We start from the raw sequence: 14,933 nt of genomic DNA on the forward strand, positions 1-14,933 counted from the left end.
TCAAAATATGACTCAAGTAAAAGTACAAACGTGTTAAAATCAATATACACTTTAAATACAAAAAGTAAAAGTACTCATTTTTCAGAATGGCTCATGTCATAATGAAATGTGTTATGTAATCGGATTATAACTATGGATGCATTTATGTGTAAGTAAGCATCATTTTAATGTTGCAGCTGGTAAATGTGGAGCTAATTATAACAAATGTATCAACTCCCGGCTTGCTGAATTCATAATTGTAGCCTATACATCATAATTAATTTGTTAATTGGATTTTGAATAGATTATCTAAACTCCCAAAGTAGTTTACAGCTGTTAAATAGATTTTGGGCATCATATTTAATAAATGTATGTTTTAAATATAATTTTTATGTAAACTCTTAATCTGAAAAGTAATTATTATAAATGTAGGAAAGTATAAACTACAATATTTCTCTCAGACATATAGAATAAACTATAAAGTAGCATAAAATAGAAATACACAAAATTGAAGTTAAGGCCAATTACTTGAGTAAATGTACATAATTACTTTCGATTACTGCTCAAAGCATGAAAGATTATACAAACTGAAATGTGCTATGTCTAAAAAATAAATCAAAAATGTGTCCATCGCATATGATGTCAATTCTACATGCTGCAGCCTAAAATCTTCATCCAGTGAAGATTAGATTCTAGATTCTTGATATTTCATACATTGCATATAATTCTGAAAACATTACGAAGGATTCCTCGCATCGTACTGTTAAGGAATAGTAAATTATAATCTGTCACACAAGTCTCTTCTTTGTAGAACGTCTACTGTTTACACTTTCCACGCGGATGGATATGTTCAGGTGACACCTTCACGGCCGCCGGGACTCGTTGTTTAAATAAGCAGTCCGTGCGGTTTGATTGGATGCTTCTCGTGGTTCTATAACATCTGCTGCTGCACGATCACAGTCAACCTTAAATATTTTGATATAGTTCAGGGTCATAAAACCACTTCTGGGACACTTGGAACCGAGAGTTCATCATCTTAGTTCATTTTTATACGTAATGGATATAATGTATTAAATTACCTACTTAAGTAAAAGTAGCAAAATCACACTATAAAAATACTGCTTTGCAAGTTAAATTCCTCCTCTCCAACCTTAGCAACAGAATGTACCTAAAGTATCAAAGTAAAAGTACTCACTGTGCAGAATGGCCTCTGCCAGTGTTATGTTGTATTGTTGTATTATTCATGAATTAATATGTAAGTGGTACTTTAATGTTGTTACTTGGTTGGCCAATGTGGAGCTAATTTTGACTACTTCACATACTGTTGGGCATCATAGTTAATAAATGATCGTATCATTTTTATGCAAAATTGTAATCTGAAATGTAACTAGTAACTATTATAAATGTAAGGAAGTAAAAAGTATATTTTCCTCTGAAATGTAGTGGAGTAGAAGTATAAAGTAGCATAATATGGATTTGCTCAAGTAAAGCACAAGTACTTCAAATGTATACCACAGTACTTTGTTGTCTTGGTATCCTCCATCAACGCTGTCTTTAAATCAAGAACCACGATGGAAATCAGTCTTGGACCTTTTTGTGTTGTCTTCAACATTTTGTGCGGTCCTTCATCTCACTAAACTAAACTAAACTAAACTAAACTAAGCTAAGCTAAACTAAACTGTATTTCTTGGATGAAGTATTATAATATATGGCCACCTTTCAGACTTGTGTTCCCTGAATGTGTTTGTAATGGGGACGAGGTGGTGACGTCGTGTCGTCTTTGGCCGCTGTAACAATCTGCATCACTAACAAGTTTCACATCCAACTTAATTTCAAAGCACAGTTCAAATACAACTTTAGCAGTCTGTCTTCTTAATCTAAAGCGTGATGTTAAAAAAAAACATGGCAGTGAGGAAGATTATTAATTTGGTTAACTGTAGTTTAAAAGAAACACAGAACAGATATGAAATCATCATCAAATCACTGCTGTGCAGCCGTCACAGCCTCACAAGGTTCAGTATTCTTGGTCTTCGTCGTCATTTTCAGAATCGGGGCTCATTCGACCCAACTCCTCGTAATCCTTCTCCAGAGCTGCCATGTCCTCTCTGGCCTCAGAGAACTCTCCCTCCTCCATACCCTCACCCACATACCAGTGCACAAAGGCACGCTTAGCGTACATCAGGTCGAACTTGTGGTCAAGCCGAGCCCAGGCCTCTGCAATAGCAGTGGTGTTGCTCAGCATGCACACGGCCCTCTGGACCTTGGCCAGGTCTCCACCAGGAACCACAGTGGGGGGCTGGTAGTTGATGCCAACCTGTTGAGACGAAAAGAATGATCAGAAAGATGAAGAATGTCAAGCGTCACTTCCTACCTTCATGAGGTTACTCACCTTGAAGCCAGTTGGGCACCAATCGACAAACTGAATGGAACGTCTGGTTTTTATATCTGCGATGGCAGCGTTGACATCCTTAGGGACGACGTCACCTCGGTACAGCATGCAGCACGCCATGTACATGCCGTGACGAGGGTCACACTTGACCATCTGATTGGACGGCTCAAAGCAGGCGCTGGTGATCTCGGTCACAGTCAGCTGCTCGTGGTACGCCTTCTCAGCAGAGATGATGGGCGAGTAGGTGACCAGAGGGAAGTGGATACGTGGAAACGGGACCAGGTTGGTCTGGAACTCCGTCAGGTCGACGTTGAGGGCGCCGTCAAAACGAAGGGAAGCAGTGATGGAGGACACAATCTGACCGATCAATCTGTTGAGGTTGACGTATCCAGGACTCTCGATGTCCATGTTGCGACGACAGATATCGTAGATGGCCTCGTTATCTACCATGAAGGCACAGTCAGAGTGATCCAGGGTGGTGTGGGTGGTCAGGATGGAGTTGTACGGCTCTACCACAGCGGTGGACACCTGGGGAGCTGGGTACACGGCGAACTCCAGCTTAGATTTCTTGCCGTAGTCGACAGACAGACGCTCCATCAACAGAGAGGTGAAACCAGAGCCGGTTCCACCTCCAAAGCTGTGAAAGACGAGGAACCCCTGCAGGCCGGTGCACTGGTCCGTCTGATGGGGGCGACAGAAGGACAGCACAGACTGTTAAAGAAATAGTTTAGCAAAAAGCACTTATTCTTGCAGAGAGTTAAATGAGAGGATTGATACCACTCATGTCTGTCAAATAGATATGAAGCTACAGCAGGCAGCCTGGTAGCTTAGCTTAGCTTAACACTGGACTGGACAGTGACAGTGGAGAGGATCCTCTCACCTAAATCTCTGCAAGAAAGGAATGAGTGTAATTCGCAAAATATTGCTGAATGTAGTGCAGAAAGTTCACATGTTAGCTAATGTATGAGCTTTAAGTTCATGCATTGAACCTGTGATTACTGTAAGAGCATCTTTATTTCCACTTTTAGACTTTAAAAAGTCATCTAGAGCAGAAAAAAAATGTCAAAACCAAACAATGATGATGCTCATTACCAGTGAATTGCCAACCAGGTGTTTATCATTATTGGTGTCACTGACCATTTTACGAATACGCTCCATGACTCCATCAATGATCTCTTTCCCGACGGTGTAATGGCCTCGAGCGTAGTTGTTGGCCGCATCCTCCTTTCCAGAGATCAGCTGATCGGGGTGGAAAAGCTCTTTGTACTTTCCAACTCTTACTTCATCTGAAAAGAAAGTTTTCATTCAGAAAGGTCAATAAGATCAACTGCAACGTGGTTTAACTTGACCGACCTTTTCAACCATATTGAATTATTGATGGTTCCATAATTGATGGAGCAACTCATGACTAACTTTTGCTTTTTTACCCTGAATCTGAAGATTTACAAAGAATGGGCTGTTGTATTTGAATGTTTTGTATATTTCATACAGTGTTTTGTCAGGATCAGGGCTTCACTATATCACAGAAATGTTAAATTTTAGATTACTTGTATTTGAGCAGATTTTGATTGAAAAATGTGGAAAAAAATGTGTTGTGTTTAAAATCTTAAGCATCTCAAACATAAATTGAAGGGACATATTGTCCTGTCTAAAATCTATCTTATACTCTACTCTGCAGTTTGCTGTTTACACACAACGCTTCTGTAAATGTTATAGCAGCGCCGAATAAAAGGCAAAGGAGTCACCAGTGCACTGGTTGCTTGGATACCAGTGTTCCCATCAGTCGATACCTGCACGGCCCGAGTGGATGGAGATGCACTCGCACTAGACGACCACACATGAAAGGCGAACGGGAACGGTAATAAAAATGGAGATAAAGGAGGATAGAAATAAACACAAACACAGGACGACTCACCGACCACAGTGGGCTCCAGGTCCACATAGATGGCTCGAGGAACATGGCGTCCAGAGCTCCCAGTGTTGAAGAAGGTGTTGAACGAGTCTTCACGAGAGTTCGGTGCTGCAGGACTGTCCAGGAAGACGCCATCAGGACCGACGCCATGTTCGAGGCAGAAGAGCTCCCAGCAGGCGTTTCCTATCTGGACTCCTGCCTGGCCCACGTGGACAGAGATGCACTCTCTCTGCACAGAAAGAAACACAACAGGTGGAAGATACGTTTTTAACATAAAACATGTTGTGAAACAATCATTGTGGTACTTTTTCAGTCCCCAAAACATGAATGGTTTGTAAGCACAGCCATCTATTGCAAACATAAACCTGAATGAATTAGAATAATGATGATGGTTAAACAAGAAACTTATCTTTTTTTCCATATTTTGAAAGTTAGACATTTTTTATTCCTTAAATTTTAAAGTGCTGTTGAAAATAAAGGTCATCACAAACAGATAAACATGCACATGGAAGTAAAGAAAGGCTATAATGATGTGAATCTAAAAAGCAAACGAATGCCGAATTAAATCCTTAATTTAATCAGCAAAGAATATTTACTATTGAAATTTAAATACAACTGAATTCAAGGCGGCTGTAATCAATATTCTTGTAGGTCTACAGTCCAGCAGCTCTGTGAGACTGTGATTCGAGCTAAACGCTAACATGCTAATGTAAAAGAGGTATGATGTCTATGTAACGCAGGGTTTCTCAACCTTCTGTTACTTAAGGCCGGCTTATGATTGTTAAAACTAATTCTGAGGACCATCTTCCCAAATAAATGACAAAAAAGAAAATCTAATAAATATACTGTACTGTTAATAAATAAATAATATACTGCCTGCCATTATGAATCCAAATTTATGGTTTGTTTCAGGGTCATATTTCCTCACCACACACTTTAGAGCTTTGAAGATATATAAAGCTTTTTGTGTCACTTACTCCGAGGGAACGTTAGCTAACTGAAGCGAAACACGTTTGACTTTACCTGATGATGTGTTGTGATGTTGACGTGGTGATATTCAAATGTTGTTGTTTTTAATTACTATGATTTTTATTTACGTGAATTCTTGAGCACATTTAGATAACTAGCTTTGTTAATTGCATTTTTAACTTCATCTAAGCATTTGTCAGTACCTCTGCGGTCCACTAGATGGTGCGCTGAGGCCCACCAGTGGATGAGAAGAGCTGATGTAAAAGCTGATGTATTAGCTTAGCTGTTAGCATGCTAATACACAAAGTACTGCTGAGGTTGATTGGGATGTCATTAGTTTTGCAGGTATTTGGTCATTGACATATTAAATACATTTAAAGTTTGACCTGATGATGGCGCTAGAGGGAAAGTTAGAGGATAACCAAAGTCAGAAGGATGGATTCTCTTGGCACCAACTTCATGCGATCAATCCAATAGTTGTGAAGTCTTTTTAATAAATCACATAAATGATAACCTACTGGTGGAGCAGACACAGACATGGAACTTAAATGTTTATTCAAAAGTCAGGTTAAAGAAAAAAAATCAAGTGAGTGAGATTAGATTGGTGAGATTCAGACACTAGAGTCTTAAATACCAAATTAATTTGAGATTTTTTTTTTTATTGTACCACACGCAGTTCAGTTGGTTATGGAATTTACATAATTATGGCCTTTTCTTACTGCTATATTCATCAGCTGAGTGTACAAAAATGTAAAATGGTCTGATGATTAAATGTGTTATTAATGGTATTTGTGTTCTGTTTCTACATTTGTTAAGAGTAAACAAAGTCAAAAACAGATCTGGCAACACTTCACTGCTTTAGGGTCCTGCAGCAGTCCTGTTCGAACTTGTTGAGAATTTAGTTTTCCCTGAAGGCAAAGGTGATTTTTTTTTTTTTTCGCTGTTGAGTGATATTTGTAAGACACGAGTAGACAAATACAAAAAACGAACAAAACAAAAAATCCCAAAACTTGAAGATAAGAGGCTCTTCTGAGGGTCTGACGGTGAAGATGAAGAAGCTTTGGGCTCCCAATGCTTTGACTATAAACTCATTAAACTATAATACCCAAAGTTCAAGATGTATAAATAATACAAACTTGTGTAGATATGTTAACACAAACAACTACATTCTCATTTTTAAATACATGCGTACAATCCATGCAGCCAGAGGTTTGGTGAGGTTTTGGATAAAACTCGTATCTGGCAGAGACTTCCCTGCAGATAAAGTAATTAAAAACTGGTGCAGATTTATATTTTAAGATAAATGCTGCATGTACTGATGATGCAACGATACCAAAAACCAAACTAGACATTTCTTTACACATTTCTAATAAATTGTAATCATCTTACCATGTTTGCTTCAGTTTGTTCGTGACCGATCTTGGACCGGTACCGTGTCTCCACCGATCAGCGCTGCTCTGTCCCGCTCTTTATACCTGCACACACACTCACCTGGTGCGTGTGAGCGACGGCGGTGCTTCTGCTGGTTTAGGAGAAAGGGAGGGGTGATGACTTTGACTTTCCTCTCGCATGAAGCTGCTCCTCCTCTAAATGTTGTTTTAGTCGCTTATCTTTGGGAGGTCTTGTAACTGGATAAAGAAAGAACAGTTGGAGACATAATTCATATATTGGTTCAATGAGAAAACATAAAAAATAAGTCCCATTTTGATTTGCATTCTGATGATTTCAGAATGTTTTCCATGAAATGTCTCAACAGAACCCTGAAATAATCTGGTGTACATGGTGCTTAAAAATATAGGACGAGTTTTATGGTTTTGATTAAAGTTTACTCACTTTCACACAGGGATTCAATATTTAGTATTTATTCAGATTTCTCATGTTTTAGATGTTTCCGTGATTTCTGAATGTTGTGAAGTTCTGAAAATCGAATTAGTTTTGATGATAGGTTTAATCTTCAAGGTAACTAACTTTAGCTGTCAAATAAATGTAGTTGTGTAGAAATATGAAGTATAATTAAATGTTAATACCTCAAATTACACTTAAGTAGATGCAAGTTGTTATTTTCCCCTGCTGATATCATGCAGGGTTTAAGTTAGGAGCAAAATAGCTTATATACAGATATCTGTATATTATCATCCTGTTGTGCCTTTAATCTTGAAAACTGTACATAAAACAGAAGACGGTGAAATGTGTTTATTCTTTTATTATGTGGTGAACGTGTAAACTTACTTTCTTTTAAATCCTAATGAAACGTCAGAGGATCACAAAAGTTATTAGAGTTTAATCTGAAGAGAACATAAATGTTTCTACCAAATTTCATAGCTTTTCATGTCAATAGTAGAGACACAAATATCAACCTCATGCTGTCATACAGCTGTCATCAGAGGGCTAATTAGTGATTCGGTGGCACGTGGACAGTTCTAACCGTTTCTTAGAACGGACACATTGTACAGAGATGCAACACGTCTACCTGGTTTAGTTTGTTGAATCTGCTGCTCCGAGTGGCTCGATGACTCGTCTCATGGTGATGGTGATGCCACTGACTCAGCTGCCGACGTGTGAAGCGAACATACAGCGTTTTGTCTCTCTGCATCACTTATCAGGTGTTTACAGACCGAGGAGGAAACGCGTCAGTTCTCAGTGTTTATTCACTTCCCAGGCAACAATGATGTTAGGACACCGTGTCCTACACGTACATTTCCAGATTTAAAAGCGCAGGAAGAAAAAAAATAAAATAAAAATCACATGCACCTCATACTTATTACTTTTGTGATCTTTTAGGGACAAAATAATCAAAGTCAACTGGTACAATTCAGTCATTTTCTAAAACAATATTGATCTCTAAATATATATTTTGAGAGCAACGATAAGTATTAAACCTTCTGTATGAAACGATTTCGATCTAAAAGCACTGTTTACAGAAGGAATTACAAAAAGGGTTGAATTACTGACCCATTAATGACCTCGCAAACGCTAAATGAGTACACTCGATAATAAGCCGATGTGCTGTGACTGTCATCAGAGTCACATGGGAGGCAACACGGATGTTCACTGGTTGATGGAGGCCAAAGTCATAAGGCATATAGCAGCAACCGGAGTCGACATCAACTCCATCTTTTTCTGTGTTTCTGATGAGTAGAAATATATTGCACTTTGAAGACAAACTGAAAAAATAATCTCACAGGTAACGACAGCAACAAGTACCACCGAAGACTCATGCAAGTGGCGATGGGCTCGTCGGAGGCCTCTTTTGAGGTGAACTCTCCCCCGATCTCTGTCGCACAGTCCGTCTGTCGCAGGGTTGACCGTCCGTCAGATAAGGCAGCCCAAACGGCTGCACCTATTCTCCTTTTTTGAGAGTATCTATTTGCATACTGGCGATCAAACATCTCCCTTTGTTTGGCTCTGTATTTAGTGGCATTTTAGCAAAGTCTAGCTGCCTGTCCACCCCCGTCTGCTTTTTCCTCTTGCGGTTCTCGGCAAAGATCACTTTTCTCGTAGAACACAGACGCCTGCGTCGCATCGCTGCGTCGCCATCGAGGTGACGACCTCCCAGGAGTCGACGACTGGGTCGTAACATTCAATGCTGCTGAGGAGAGAGTTCCCATCATATCTAGAGACAGAGAGATGTGAGACAAACAGATAATCAGCACTGCTCAGTCGAGAATGATGTGCCACAATTATAGGTATCCAGATACACTTGATGTGAATCAGATAAATGCGTTAGAATACACTTAAAGATCTTAAGGGATAGCGTCACAATTCTAGCCGGGTCAGGGTTTTTCCTGCAGCATGTGATGTTTATACTGAGATTATCCTTTAAACCCAGTGTCACGGAAAGAGGGACATCCTTTCTCACCCGGCGATGGCGTAGAGACGTCCTCTGAGGACGGTCGCTCCTACGTAACACCGAGGCGTCGTCATACTGGCTACAGTGGTCCAATAGTCTGTTCTGATGTTGTAGACCTCAACGGAGTCGAGGTGTGAAACACCATCAAAGCCTCCCACCACATAGATGTGGTCGTTGAGTAAAGCCACACCAGCGCCTGAAAGCAGTAGGAAGGTCTCAGACAAACAGCAGCAGCACAGAGTGAGCTGGAATACTTCACTGCATTCTGTTTTCTTACCTACCTGACCGCTTGGTGGCCATAGGTGTGACACTTGTCCAGTGGCCCGTGTGCGGGTCGTACCGCTCCACTGAGTTCAGGATATTTAGTCCATCATATCCACCTGTGAGGAAATACAAGGAAAATGTAAAAAAGTGTAATCGACAAGTCTATAGACAGATGAACTGAATCACCTATCAAGAATTTTACTTAACAAGATTACTTTTGGAGAAATTAATTTTCGAGCTTTGAAGCGCCTGACAGACGAGAGTAGGAAGAGAATGTGAAGCTACATGAGTCCGGGATTTATGTTCGCTTTAATGGTATCATTTCCTGTTTCACTTTTATGATAGAATGGCTAACCCAAACTCTAACCCTTCTCTTTGGATTAATATTATCTCAGTCAAAGTTATAAAACATTATCTGTCCATACCTAGACAGTATATAAGTCCACTTGCCACCACTAGACCAGCTCCTTCTCTAGCTGTCTGCATATCTCCCAGCATGCTCCACTGGTCAATGTTTGGGTCGTATCGCTCCATGCTGGTGTGACGCCGGCTGCCATCGAAGCCACCGGCAACATAGATCATGTCTGCCGTGAATAGAAGCAAAATAGTATGTACCTTTCTGAGAGATGAGAAACCATACAAATCGATCGAACAGAAACACGCTCACCTCCGAGTGTCGTGGCTCCAGCGAGGCCACGGCGCACATTCATGGTGGCGACGGTGTACCAAACACCGTCCTCGTCCGCGGTGTAGTCCAGGCACTCTACGGAGCTGAGCCTCGACCGGCCGTCGTAGCCTCCGATCACATACACTCGGTCGTGGAGAGACACCGTGGCGACGTAACGCCTTTTCCGTGCAATGTTCTAATCAAGACACACCTGTCTGTATTAGTCACACCCACTGGGATAAAAAAAACATCACAATGCTCTCTTTGAAATATTCAATACTTACAGGAAGGGAGCTCCATTCTTGTGTTTTCGGATCATATTTCTCAACTATGTCTATTGGTGATTGCTGGCTGCCAAACCCGCCTATAACCAACAGGACTTCTTTGGCACCTGAAAAAAACCCCATAAATCACTTTTACTATCCGTGTTGATTACAGAGCAGTTATATAGGAGACAAGCTTATAGCGAAACTGCTTCTAAAAAAAGGATTCCCACCTAATCTAGCTTGTGTGCGTGGGCCCTGCATCTCACTCCTCAGCTCCGGTCTTAAGTGGAATTTCTTGGCTTCATCAACAAGGTCTCGACACGGCAGGCTACACCGAATGAGGGGCTGCAACATGTCGAAACGTGCATAATTATGGTGGTATCTGTGATAAATACTTCCAACACATAATCCACGCTTGGCGTGCGATTACATTGTCGCCTGGCTCACCTCGGCATCAATGACATCCGTGATGTAGCGGGGGGTCAGGAGCGGCATTCGGACAAACTGGAGCAAGTCTGGCAGGTAGGGCTCTCGCTCTTTCCGGTTGTGTTTGACCCAGTTCAACACGGCTTCAAACACAGGCTCCTCCGAGTCCACCTGCATACAGACAGCACATACAGTCATGAGGAGTTACAGCTACATTTAAGCCTGTAAATACACATATTAATCAAACACCTCGCTGACAAACTGCAGGTTAAAGATGTTGCACAATATTCATTTGTGATGCAACCACTCTTGCAAAGACACAACGTGCAACAATGCAGTCTGCTGTAGGTTTAAACAAGCCATGAATTCCTCACGTGAGGAAGACGACACAAAGTTTTACTGAGGGCAAATTATGCGTGACAGGGATTTCCATGTATGGTCTCTAGATTTATTCTAAAAACAACAGAAATGACAGGAGGAACTACGAGAGAGATGTGATGATGTATAAATCAGTTCTATGATAATAACTATGTTTTCACAAAGCAAGGTGTGTGGTTGGAAACAGGAATTCCCTGAGAACAAGGCATCAGGTTTTCTTCACTGCAACTTCTTTGTCAGCGCAATCCGCAAAAGTGAAAGGAATTAAAGGGGGGGGGGGGCTGACTGAGACTACAGCAGGTTGGTGCTTGCTCGTCTCTTTTCACACTCAGTTGTTTGAAAGACAATAAGAAAGCTGTGAAAGTCAGTTGACACTAAACTATTTTAGTCGAGTTGCTTTTCAGACATGTTAACACCAATTCTAACCATAACAGTTGTGGTTTCAGGTATTTCAAATAACATATAGTTCTCTAAAGTACTCATTGACAACAGATCAAGCAGCCTCCACGCTACAACTGACAATAAGGTTTTAAAACATCCGGTTTTCATACCTGGATTTCATCACATTTTATGAGCTTTTCAACTTCTGTCTGGCTGAGCAGCATGTACTCCTCGTGCTGAACCACCTCAGAGAAATGCTTCTGGGAGAAGAGCTCTGCCGCCTGCATCAGGTCGAGGCAATTGTGAGTTTCTGCAAAGTCCCGAATACCCAGGCAGTTGGTTGGATCGAGCTGACCCTCCAAAAAATCACAACACGCTCGTTTCACGCCTGAGGAAAACAAAGACACGTTTGATAAAGTCATTCAATAAGTTAAGACTTTTTAAAGAACACATAGATGCAACACATAGACCTGTTTTAAGATAAGTTTTTGTTAAAACAGTTATATTTGACATTGTACTCCCTGGTTTGCTACAGGTCTGATGGTGCAGACTGAGACTCCACTAAAAAGGACTAAACAACCTCCTACAATCACATCATGCTGTCGCAACAATAAAAATACTTTTTAATACCGTCTAAGACTTTTTAATCGGGGAAACTGAATTAAATGCTTGACAAGTTCTGCAGATACCCTCTGCCTATACTCACAACGATATCAGCTGTCTCGGGCACACACACTTCTCAAATAAAGGTACGGCCGGCCGGCACTTCTGAACCTACCTTTGAGCTGCAGTAAGCACGCTGCAGGGAGCAGTTCTTGTACGTTCTCCACTGTGACTAGCACCGTCTCTGTGTACACAAAGTCCAACAAGATCTCCATAGTCGCTGCAGTCAGCCCCTGAATGTCCACAAAAGACTTCCCCTTCTCTGCAAGCTGCAGGGCCACAAAAACAGAGTCAGGTACGATGACAAGAAACGTCTCATTTAGGGATTAGTAATCTGCATCGGGTATTATCTAGAACTGTCTCGTTAACTGTGTTGTTTTAGTAAAGACAAACACTGCCTTATTCTTCATATGTGTTTACTATCTATGTTTTTGTCATCCTGATTGTCTATACTGTCATTTTACTTGTTGGTCTATTCTGTGTCCATGACATCTGTTGCATGTGTGAAGGATCTCTTCTCAGCTGCTCTTACGGGGGTTACTTTCATTTTTTTTCTTGTTGAAGTTCATTATGGGGAAAGTTTTTCCTTTTTCCGAATCGGGAGTTCGGGGGACAGAGGATGCAGTATGCTGTACAGCTCTTGAGGTAAATTTTGTGGACTGCAAAAATAAAAATTTACTTCACTTAGAGACTCTCAGAGAAGCCAAAAAAGGAGTGAAAAACCTTTTCCGTGCCTGAGAATAGATATTGTTCTACTCTTAATTCTTATGTAACTTTCCCTGTAGAGGTAAATAAAAGTCATAAGTCAACATATTTCTAAGCACTCAAAACAGTTCTAGTATTACCTCACTGGTGAACATGGCACAGAAGTAGTCACTGCAGGCGGCCAAGACGATCCGGTGAGCGGGAAAGTCTGTGTTCTCCACTCTCAGAGTGATGTCACAGAGCGTGTTGCTCTTGCGAAGTGAGTTCATGGCGTTGAGGATGGATTTGGCGTGGGAGTTGGTCATGATGTCTTTGGGAGCCATGCTGCCCTGACAATCTCTCAAGGATCTCAAACTACTCCAGGAATCTAAAATAGATAGATAAGCTTTGTTTTGAATGATCGTCACAACACATATTTATCAGAGCCACTGTACCTGTCATCCTTTGGCGAGTGTGTGCGTGTATATGTGTGCATTAAATGTGTGTCTAAGATTCAAGCCTGTGTTGCATGCTGACAAAAACAATGGATAGTTTTTAGGTGTGACAAGTTAGAAAGCCCGAGAAACAAAGATGGAAGTATATTCAAGTACTGAACATCAGTACTGTTTAGATGTATTGGTGCTTAATTTGAGTATTTCCAATTTGTGAGATTTTCTTCTTGCAAATCATATGGAAAACTAATAAAAACAATCTCAATACTTACAATTTAGATACATAAATAAATATATATTGTATGCTAATAATTGAGTTGTTACTTGACCGACATTTTTGAATGCAGGACTTTAACTTTGAAGTGAGTAATTTGGCATTGTGGTATTGCTAATGCAACTTACCGTTAAAAGATTTGAATACTTTTTCCACCACTGGGAGGCAATAACTACAGCTACACATTAGCAAGCAGCAGCCAGCGACAGCTGAGGGCTAACGCCAACGCTAGACAACAACTAGGAAAACACAGGCACGTAAAGTGAGCCGACGGCCAGAGGACAACATATGAAGCGACACACACAGAAGAACTTGTCAAGGATGTGTATAGTACCTGTCGCAGCAGTAACGCTGACTCAAAACGTCTAGCTGAGTTGCGTTGCTAGCTAACGTTAGTAGCACCAAAGTCCCTTGTCCCAGCTCCTGCTGTCAGTCACACTGTGGAGAGAAGCCTCTGAACTACAGCTAATCCATGGTGACCTTTGGTGGGTCACACTGTGCGCCGCCTGCTCAAAGACATTTAAGTCTAAAATGCCCCAAAAAATAATATCATATCATCCCCGGTCACGAGTTTTAACCAGCTAGAACATTTCGTTGAGTAAACTGCAGCAGGTCACAGCAGCAGAGACTCCACAGATTGGACGTAAACAGACCATTACGTGAGTGTACGCGCGCGCGCTCGCGGAGCCGGACGCGTCACGTTCCACACACACACACACACACACACACAAGACGACTTCCGCTCGTGTTCAGTGGTCTGCCCGTGCGGCTGCCGTTAGAATCGGTAAAGTGACTATTTCTCACGAATAAAGTTACACAATTCTGGTTTTATGAGGATTTTAAAATCCCGATGTTCACCCGGAAAACCCGGTGCGGATTATAAACTCTTAAACATACACACACACTGCTCTTTTTTAGCCACCGGCGGCTGCTCGGTGTGGGAGGAGCCAGCGGCGTGTTTCCGCTAACACCAGGCCGACGGAGGCAACACGGTAATCTATGCCGTCGTACTGAGAATTACAGGATATTGACGGAACAATTAGCAGTTACTGCGGGACAGTGTTCGAGTACAGATTGTTTAACCGCCGGGGAGCTGCGGTTGTACATTTCTGGAGAAGGAGAAGAAGGAGAAGAAGAAGAAGAAGAAGGAGTGGCAGCTGGACTGTCAGCAATGGAAGCCGAGTTTCGGGAAATCGATGAAAACGGGAGTTGGACCGCCATCTACCAGGTAGGACCTCTCCGGCACGATCAAGGTGGAAACGGACTGTTAGTGGAGCTTTAGTGGCCGCTTTTTAGGCCACATTATAGCCAATACACACGAGTGTGCAGCAGCAGAGCGACCGTTTAATGTTTAATGTTTAATGTTTTAAGTCCGTGTT

At 41.4% G+C, this 14,933-nt stretch overlaps 3 protein-coding genes across 8 annotated transcripts in view; 1 reads left to right on the forward strand and 2 right to left on the reverse strand.

Annotated features, from left to right (window-relative positions):
* Window positions 1-15: 15 nt before the first annotated feature.
* tuba5 (tubulin alpha 5) lies at window positions 16-6,695 on the reverse strand. The gene is made up of 5 exons (XM_031844718.1): window positions 6,639-6,695; window positions 4,284-4,509; window positions 3,506-3,654; window positions 2,369-3,049; window positions 16-2,293 (listed from the first exon to the last, which is right to left on the reverse strand). Exons 1-5 carry the CDS (start codon window positions 6,639-6,641, stop codon window positions 1,994-1,996), a joined length of 1,359 nt encoding a protein of 452 aa, XP_031700578.1. The 5' UTR covers window positions 6,642-6,695; the 3' UTR covers window positions 16-1,993.
* Window positions 6,696-7,879: 1,184 nt separating this feature from the next.
* Window positions 7,880-14,933, reverse strand: part of klhl12 (kelch-like family member 12) — a 26,964-nt gene continuing 19,910 nt past the window's right edge. For 2 of the 6 annotated variants that reach the window (XM_031844709.1, XM_031844708.1), the window contains 11 exons: window positions 12,990-13,216; window positions 12,260-12,413; window positions 11,652-11,869; window positions 10,744-10,893; window positions 10,527-10,641; window positions 10,315-10,421; window positions 10,031-10,226; window positions 9,789-9,947; window positions 9,381-9,479; window positions 9,109-9,295; window positions 7,880-8,862 (listed from right to left, as the gene is read on the reverse strand). In XM_031844709.1, the coding sequence (XP_031700569.1) occupies window positions 8,736-8,862; window positions 9,109-9,295; window positions 9,381-9,479; window positions 9,789-9,947; window positions 10,031-10,226; window positions 10,315-10,421; window positions 10,527-10,641; window positions 10,744-10,893; window positions 11,652-11,869; window positions 12,260-12,413; window positions 12,990-13,172 (1,695 nt within the window). In that variant the 5' untranslated portion in view covers window positions 13,173-13,216 and the 3' untranslated portion in view covers window positions 7,880-8,735. Of the gene's footprint in view, window positions 8,863-9,108; window positions 9,296-9,376; window positions 9,480-9,788; window positions 9,948-10,030; window positions 10,227-10,314; window positions 10,422-10,526; window positions 10,642-10,743; window positions 10,894-11,651; window positions 11,870-12,259; window positions 12,414-12,989; window positions 14,366-14,933 lie in introns of those variants that run through there. The other 4 variants (XM_031844713.1, XM_031844706.1, XM_031844707.1 and 1 more) reach the window with 4 other exon arrangements.
* The window catches only part of ptpn1 (protein tyrosine phosphatase non-receptor type 1), a 7,070-nt gene continuing 6,432 nt past the window's right edge, over window positions 14,296-14,933 (forward strand). Inside the window, exon 1 of the mRNA XM_031844722.1 lies at window positions 14,296-14,782. Coding sequence (XP_031700582.1) covers window positions 14,726-14,782 — 57 coding nt within the window. The 5' untranslated portion in view covers window positions 14,296-14,725. The remainder of the gene's footprint in view (window positions 14,783-14,933) is intronic.

The sequence above is a fragment of the Anarrhichthys ocellatus genome, unplaced genomic scaffold (genome assembly GCF_004355925.1).
Source record: "Anarrhichthys ocellatus isolate YVR2014 unplaced genomic scaffold, GSC_Weel_1.0 scaffold5, whole genome shotgun sequence".
Taxonomy (NCBI): Eukaryota; Metazoa; Chordata; class Actinopteri; order Perciformes; family Anarhichadidae; genus Anarrhichthys; species Anarrhichthys ocellatus.